The sequence below is a fragment of the Macrobrachium nipponense genome, chromosome 32 (assembly GCF_015104395.2).
Source record: "Macrobrachium nipponense isolate FS-2020 chromosome 32, ASM1510439v2, whole genome shotgun sequence".
In the NCBI taxonomy this organism is placed as follows: domain Eukaryota; kingdom Metazoa; phylum Arthropoda; class Malacostraca; order Decapoda; family Palaemonidae; genus Macrobrachium; species Macrobrachium nipponense.
Window position 1 is genome coordinate 16,938,263 of NC_061094.1, and position 9,320 is coordinate 16,947,582.

The 9,320-nt window shown below is 35.6% G+C and overlaps 1 protein-coding gene across 1 annotated transcript in view; it reads right to left on the reverse strand.

The window, feature by feature from the left end:
* Nucleotides 1-6,704, reverse strand: part of LOC135207377 (uncharacterized) — a 65,711-nt gene extending 59,007 nt beyond the window's left edge. Inside the window, exons 1-4 of the mRNA XM_064239107.1 lie at nt 6,683-6,704; nt 4,462-4,608; nt 1,871-1,904; nt 1,650-1,753 (exon numbers count right to left, since the gene is read on the reverse strand). Coding sequence (XP_064095177.1) covers nt 1,650-1,753; nt 1,871-1,904; nt 4,462-4,608; nt 6,683-6,704 — 307 coding nt within the window. The remainder of the gene's footprint in view (nt 1-1,649; nt 1,754-1,870; nt 1,905-4,461; nt 4,609-6,682) is intronic.
* Between the last annotated feature and the right edge of the window lie 2,616 nt (nt 6,705-9,320).

The window sequence follows — 9,320 nt, forward strand, 5'->3', positions numbered from 1 at the left end:
AAAAAAACGTATGCAAGGATCAGTGCAAGATTCATTATTAGTTATATACCTTGACAATTTAGTTATAAATCTCAAGCCTGCGTTTTAATGCTTTAGATTGTTCTCAGGCTGATGATCAATATCTATCCATTTCAGCAGGAAGCTATAGGAAGAAGGGTAATCATCTCTGTTGTCAGTTTTAACCGATATAGTTCTACGAAGCTGTTGGAAAACAGTGAAGAAAATAAACGACGTTAGCTCAGCATTGCTGTAAGTACCCTTCTTTTCACACTTTTCCTTGATTCATTCAATTTAAATATTTCGCTCGGTGTCTACCGAAGGCCTGACACCGGTACAACTTTATTGAAGGTACCGAAAATAATGATCCAAAGAAACTCTTCCAGGAGTGAGAGACACTTGATAAAAAACAACAGCCGTTCTTTTCTGCGTCAGATGGAACAAAAACGAGACAAGATTAATATTGATCAGAGGTACAGGAATCGTACGTGTGAACGGGTAATGTATTCGGTTTTTTAGTTTTCCTCTTAGAAAACTAGATGACTTTCTCTGTCCGTCGCACTTTTTCGGTTCACCCTCAGATCTAAAATACTACTGAGGCTAGAGGGCTGCAACTTGGTATGTTGATCATCCACCATACCAATCATCTAACATACCAAATTTCAACACTCTAACCTCAGTAAGTTTTATTCTATATAAGGTTAAATTTAACCATGATCATTCATCTGGCAACGTAACAGCACAGGCCAACCACGGCCGGCTGAGAGTTTAATGGCCGCGGGTGAGAATTTCATACTCGGTTGCGTCGAAGAAACCACTAGCACTTTTTACTTGTCATACTTGTTTTCAGCAGAAAGTGTTTTGAATTTGAATAGATTACATCAGCTAAGAAGGCGGATGCGAACATTCCAGTATCTGCAGTTCCCAGTGGAAAGAGGCTTTGTTGTTGGCTGTGGATGCGGAAGCTGTTTAGCTTCTTCCAGACCAAATACAATCTTGGAGAAAGTCTGAAGACGAGGACAGAGTTTGCCTCGTTTAATATGTCGCTTCGGATTTGTACTGCAGGTGTGACATCTGGTTGGCGAAGGATGGCGAGGATGAATGCAGCTTCGAAAAGGAAATAGTAGCAAAGAATAGCAATAGAAACGTTGATGATATAATATAGCATACACAAATGCAAACAGAAAATAGAAAGGAGAGAGAGAGAGAGGACAAAAGCATAAGTTTCAAGATAATGCATCTAAGTTGAGTAATTACGAGTTAACAACCATGAACGGTTCTTACTTAATAACAGATTTCCTTATTTCAAGACCACTAGGAAAAATGTACTGAACAGCTCCCAATTCATGCGTTTGTATGCTCGTTATTTCGTATGCATTTTCCTGCATGTAAATATGAATGTTTCCATGCAAGAATTACAAATAGAAAACATAAATATTCATGTAAAAACGAATTAATGGTGTTCACCCCCAAACGGTGTATGCATAAAGAACTACCACGGGGGGGGAAATATTCAGTCGTCCGATATCCAGTGCTCTGTAATAAGATCAGAGAAATTCTACACTTTGTTTAACAATCAGAAGAAGGCAAGTCCTTGAACCTGCTAAAGAAGCAAGGAGAGAAGACAGACATTCACGTGTGGGCGGACTTACCTGGGACAAGAACAGCCGAAGAAAAAGTGAAGTTGAGCAGGTTGTAGGGCCAGTAGTGGGGACCAACCAAGCTTCCAGTTGTTTGCCTCCGTAATGACGTTACTCTTCAGACCCCCGAACTGTCGTAGAAAACATAAGGCGTTAATGAAAAGGGGACGCGGAAACGACACCAAATCTTGGAAGCCTGTTGCGATTCATTTCAAATGCCAGCATTGACTTACGCTTTTTCTCTAAGATTTTTACAAGCATTGTACTCTGATTTAACAGAGATATAAGTTATTTTATTTATGCTGAATGTAACTCTGAATATTCGGAAATATTATATGGGCATTAGATGCGAATTTTACCATTTCTTTACCTAATATTTACATTGTTTCATTTTAACTTGCTTCCTAGTAGAAATGAAGATTGATAAATTTGAAACTATTTTGTGAGAGCATCTGACTGAATAGTGTTGAGACACAAAAAATTAAATTTAAGGAATATAATACACGTTGAATGATTGTGGTGGAATAAGAATTAAGACAATTGATAATACACCAGAACAAGAACCACTATCCATACCCCTTATTTTTCACATACTGTGAGGGTATTGATAAAATCCGTATGAACCAAAAATTAATAACCATTAGAATGATATCAAGTCACTGGAAATAACAGGAGATTATTATGTCAGAAAATCACTGCTTTTATTTTGAGTCTTTAAAACCACAATTTTCCAAGAAAACATGCGAGAATCTCTCTCTCTCTCTCTCTCTCTCTCTCTCTCTCTCTCTCTCTCTCTCTCTCTGTTATTCTATATATATATATATATATATATATATATATATATATATATGTGTGTGTGTGTGTGTGTGTGTGTGTGTGTGTGTGTGTGTATGTATGTATATATAATATAGTATGTATGTATGTATGTAGTGATGAAAAAATGACCCCTCCATATCAAATACATTTACTATATTGGTAAATTACACATAAAAGAGGGTTATGCAGAAGTTCATCTGCCGTGATCAAGATATAAACGTATGACTCTTTTGGTTTTAATTCATGATTAACAGTGACTGCACATAACTTATCACCTTGATACTAGAAATCATTGTAATTCATGTATCAACTAAAATCGCATAGGTACAGATCGTAGTTACGTTGGATGCATTAACAATTCCCGCATTAACAATTCCCATCTACCACAAGTAACTCTTGATGGTAAGTTATAAGATTTGATAGTTATGGTAATTTAAAAAAAAAAAAAAAAAATTTTTTTTTGCTTAATATTTCAATGTAAAATTTGCTTCAGAAGTAAAGTTCATTTACTCATTGAATTGGCACTTACGTTCAATTTATTATATTATATATATATATATATATATATATATATATATAAATATATATATATATTATATATATATATATATAATATATCTTGCAATTCCACAATGGTCACGTGGTGAAGTATATAAGAGATCCATCACGTGAAAATGAAAGAAGGAGGTACCAAGACTTTCAGCTTTTATTCCAAAGTCATCTTCAGGGTACTGAATACGTGAGGATCTCTTATATATATATATATATATATATATATATATATATATATATATATATATATTTAAAGCCCATAAAAAGGCCAAAATGTAGAGAGTAAGTACTATATTTCAGAGACTGCTGTCTCCCTCTTCAAGTAGATGAATGCAAAAAGTTACAGAAAAGGTGGTATTTTATACCAAGAGATCCATCCACCAGGCAAGCCAACTTAGGTCACTCCCACTGATAATCTTCCTTTAATCCTCTAAAGCGTTGGTTAAATAAACATTTTATCAATGGCATCTGTATCCCATGCACCTTTTGAGATGCTCATTACCTGCCTCTGTTTAATTAAGGCCGATTCCATGTTATCTGACTCTTGTAACCGGCAGTTGCTTCTGTAAATTATACGTGACAAATTCCAGTTTTTATTCTGTGGTTATGTTCATTCATATGGTTGAAAATAGCTGAGTTCTGTTGTCCATGCCTACTGACCGTTTATGTTGTATTAATATGTGGGGAAAGTGATTTTCCTGTAAATCCGATGTAAGATTGGTCACAGTCCAGGTATGGGATTTCATAAACGCCTTCGTCCTCGGTGGATGATCATTTGTTGGACGTTAATCAGGGATTTGGCTTAAGGTGTTGGGTAAGTAAATGCAAAAGGGTTAGATTTTCAAGAGTCTGTGGAATTTTTTATTTCATTGTTGGTGTTTCTCTGGTCTTGTCTTGAGGGGGTGGGTAGAAAATTACGTTTGCTTTATGAATCGCTTTCTTAATTATTATAGGTCAGGATGCCTTAAAGACGAAAGCTGCTTACGAATTAGTTCAAATTCTTTTTCCAGGAAATCTGGGGACCAAATTCGTAGGCTCTTAAGAATAGTTTGCTGGCTTCGCCTATCTTGATAAGAATGTCGTGATAGCTAAAGTAGTGAATGTATGAAAGTGAGAACGTAGGTTTTCTGGAAATGGTAATTGGTATTCTGTCGTGCTAATTATTAAAACATCGTTGCGCTGTGGATATTACAATTTCATATATATATATATATATATATTATATATATATATATATATATATATATATATATATATATATATATATAGATATTATAGTGTGTGTGAACGTGTATGAATGTATATGTGTACAAATACGTATATGATTATATAATTATATATATATATATATATATATATATATATATATATATATATATATATATATATATATATACACTCACACACTCGTATAGAGGGAGAGATAGATAAAGACGATTCAGCTTCGCCACTTTACCTGATGCTGAAGATTGTTGGAGCTGTAGATGGTGGTGGTGGAAAATGGCTCGAAATGTGAGGATGCGTGAGGGAGAGGCATAGCCCTTGACGGCGTCGTTAAGAGACAGAGAAAATTTCGAGGACCACGTCAGCTCCAGCGAAGTCTCTGCGGGTGGGAAACTACTGTTCAGTGGACTGGCAGAGTTTGCAAACAAAGTTATGTAAAAAAAATCTTTTTTCTCTTTACCGTTTACCGTAAATCATTTTGTAGTCTCCTAATCAATCTGCCTTTGTAAATATTGATTTGTATTTTTTGGTTAATATTCTTTGCTTGTGCTGATGTCACCAAACACTGACTTTCTCTTCCTGAAAAAAAAGACCGCGAATTTATGAGATACTTATTTTTATAAAGAGGAAAAATTCCTTCTAAGAGGACGAACTCATTATACCCTAATTCCCTTCGTTTACTTAAATAAAATATATTATCTCAATATATCCCTATTCCCCTTTAACGCAGAAACATTATATTTCACTTATTTAATGAATGAAAGGGATTCTAAGGCTGTCAAAAACAATAATAATACTATCCTTTTATTATGAAACGCAGAAATTATATTTTATCTGTCTTTGGGGGGGGGGGGAAAAAAAAAAGCCAAAGGGATTCTAAGGCTGTTTCAAAAACCCCATATTTAAGTTATTCTTTCCCCGATTCTTTGAGCGAAAGGCCCTGATGAATATTTCCGCTCGTAATTAGACAGAAATAGTTTTTACGTCCCTCTTCATAAAATTTTTTTTTCAAAATTTAAAGAAATTAATCCTTTTAGAATTCGTATGTGAGGCAGATGAAAGGCTTGCGTTGAATAAGAAAGGCAGAATAATAAGTGGCTTAATGAAACAAATCGATATTGTTGCAACGTTTCGTGGTATATTTTTCGAGCGCAAAACCCACTTCGTATGAGATGTGTGTCGTTTCCTTTACTGGTTTTGTATGTGTTTATCGTTACTGGTTTCTTACTGAAATAGGACAAGGAAAATGTAAGGAATAAATAAGCACCATTCTGGCCCGACTCCAACGCTTTCTAAGAATACGCAGAACCAAGGAAAGGCAACAAAAAGAAAGAAGAGATGAGAGTACTTACTTCTGGTAAGAAAAGATAATTACGAACGAGAGGCGCTCGAGAGAAGGCGTCGCCAGTTCTGTGCCTCATCTTGTTAGGAAAATAGCCAGCACAGAGAACAAGGGAATACCGACTCCTTCATTGTGTATGGAATGCGAGACACCGTATCCAGTGACAGTCCTAACTATTTACATACATCAACACTCAATGGCGCCAGAGGAATACACATGGTGCATGGTCGAAATATACCCCTGGATTCTGAGTGAAAATAGGAGACGAAAAGTAAGAGATAAAAGTATGAAAAATCATCCCCTTTCTCACGTGCGGAGCCATAGCTTGTGTTTATTTTCCAGGTCCTAGGGGAAGAGAGAGCCAGGAAGTTTGGCAACACGGCGCTGGTGATATAGGTTGGCTTTTCCCTTGGGCAGTTTTGACTAGTCCCGCCTAGCAACCATATTTCCCTCTACATTCCTGCTCACTGATTTCCTTTCAATCGCCAGCATGTACCTTCCCTCTCTCTCTCTCTTTTCTTTGTGGAGGGGGTTATTATACCCTGCCTTATATTTAGAACTGAAATTAAATTATATTAGATTCCATTTCCAGTTCTCCAATGTCTTTAACCGAAGGTATAATCGCACCTCCCAATAGACCATGAAGCCTACAACGCTACCACAAAGCTAATCAGAATAAACGAGAGAATACTGGTAGTTATGATATTCTCTCTCTGTCTCTCTCTCTCTCTCTCTCTCTAGACTTTGTTGCTCCTAAAGACGACAATGTAAGGGGGGGAGAGAAGATTAGATGAAGGGAAGGGAAGGGAAAAAAAAAAAAAAAAAGGGAAGGGGAACTGGCAGGCAGTTATGGTAGGCTGTAAACGTGGAGATGAGGAGGGAGAAAGCTCGCGCACGCCTATCTCGCAATGATTACGTTACAGAATATTTCACTCCTCAGATTCCCTCTGACTTGTTGCCAAATACTAAGTCTTGTCAGCATCCCTTCGCACAACATCAATGCTGAAACTGTAGCGCGTTGATAGAATGGTTTCCAAAGCTACGTGAGAAGTCCCCTCCCTTTTTTATTACAAAAAGTCACGCGAAGAGCACATACATAGGCATTGCTCACCCGCCGGTAAGAGAATGTCCATGTTTCATGTGGGCATCAAGAGAGAGAAAGAGAGGGGAGGGGAGGGATGGGATGGGATGGGAAAGGCGCCCAAACAAACTTAATATCTTAAACTCCTTGAAGGTCGTCGACGGGAGGGAAGAAGCCATTGGCCAAATTGACGAATTTTAATTTTATAAGGAAACGATGACGCTGCTTTTATTTTATGCGGGAACATAAAAAAACTTGGCAATCAGCGACGGATACAATGAGAACCGAAGTAGCTATTCAGCTAAAAGACACAAAAAAAAGCTCAGGGATGCAAGAGGCGATAACATCCTCCAAAAGGTGCAAAGTGAGTCACAACATTTGTAGACTTCAGTGTCCTATTCCAGTTGAATTCGAATACGTTTCAAGCAAAGACATTTAAAGTAAAAGCTCACACCGACCTTTATCTCTCTCTCTCTCTCTCTCTCTCTCTCTCTGTGTGTAATATATATATATATATATATATATATATATATATATATATATATATATATATATATATATACTATATATATATATATATATATATTATATATATTTATTTGTGTGTGTGCGTGTGTGTATAAAAGCTTATTCGTGCTTGTATATATGTATATGCATATGTATCTGCATAAGCTTTAGTATCTGAATTGCTCTATCACTCAGTTGATATGTGAAAAACCTCATCCTGTCATGATCTCATTTTTTTTTCTTCGAAAAAAAAATGAGATTTATAATATTATATATTATATATATATCTATATATATATATATATATATATATATATATATATATATATATTATATAATATTATATAGTACGCTGTATGTGTTAGTCATTCAGTAAATATATTTAAACATGATCCTGTAACCCCGTAGAGTTATGGAATCCTGGACCTGGGATTATTGAAGCTTGAATTTCACGCAGATGATACACTTCCCCTTATTAGAAGCAAAAATTCAAATTAAATTCCGTCCGCATCTGATATGAGTTGAATACACATATATTACAGACACCACATGGATGGTAGTGTTACCAGGCGATGTGATTTTTTCCCCAAAATCATGTGAGAAATGAATGAAGGATACGAATGAGATTTGCTCATTGTGATGATCTGAGGATGTCTAGAGAAAACAGACGCACAAAAACAATGCATTTATCTGATTTCGAAGAAAAAAAATGAGTCATGACCAGGATGAGGTTTTTCACATATCAACTGGGTGATAGAGCAATTCAGATACTAAAGCTTATGCAGATACATATGCATATACATATATACTAAAGCACGAATAAGCTTTAATACACACACGCACACACACACACAAATATATATATATATATATATATATATATACTATATATACATATATATATAGACATATATATATATATATATATTATATATATATATATATATACATACATACATACCATATAATATATGTGTGTGTGTATGAATGAATTGTTATCACATCACCATAATTTATATACAAACATTACCCTACAAATGTCGTTTAATATCCAGTTCGCTCAGCCTGGGAAAAAATGTATGTATAAATATGTATACGTGTATACTGAGCCCATAAGACGACGAACTTCTTATCAACTATAATTCCCCGTTGACATACATATATGTAAATTTTTTATTTACGAGATAGGGAACTGATATTAAACGATTTTTGTAGATTTATATACATATTTTCATGTGTTAACCTAAGAAGGGGAATTTTTTAGTCTATAAGAAATTCGTCGGCTCACGGGCGCTACTATCGAACCAACAAATTCAGGACGCACAGTGAAGCTTTCTAGACCACACAGCTACCACGTGCGTCCTGCATTTGGTTTGGTTCGATGGTTCGCTTCCGTGAGCTGACGAAATTCTTATCGAATGAAAAATTCCCCTTCAGTTAACATATATGAAAATATTTTAATTCCGAGGTAGAGCGAATTAGATATTAAAGGATATGTATATATATATATATATATATATATATATATATATATATATATATATATATATATATATATATATATATATATATATAAAGTTCAGTTTGCGTAACTCGATATTCTGGAACGATCCGTTTCAAACCTGCGTTTCAAACAAAAACAAAAGCCTCATTTTCGGATGTTCCGGGTAAGCCACATCGCATGGAAGCAATTCGATCTTTCTAACATCGTTTGCGCCAATGAGCTGCCCTGCTTGGAGGAGCCACAAAGCTAAAGATGACCAAAGTTGTCAGAGCGAGGAGAGTCGGAGGTGAGGTGAGGGGGAGCTCATTCCGATTTAACGAATTCATGTGATCTATCGTCCCAGCAAACAATGTTGCGTCTGTCGACCCTTTTATCCTTTTATTTGCATAAGAGATCCATTTTGTCAACTGCACGCCATTGTTGAATGACGAAATTTGTTTACCGTGGCTGTTTTTCTTCGCTAAAAAAATTTAGAGAGGACTGGAATAGATTATAAGTCATGTAATTCCTGAGGAACAGTGAGTACGCATTACATGCCCTGTCATTACGCACGCACATACAAGATGGCCGTAGAGACATTATTTCAAGAGGCTTTATAGAACTTCTAATGCTAGATAATTTCGTTGGCGGACTTTATCTGCTCTCTAAAAAACAACA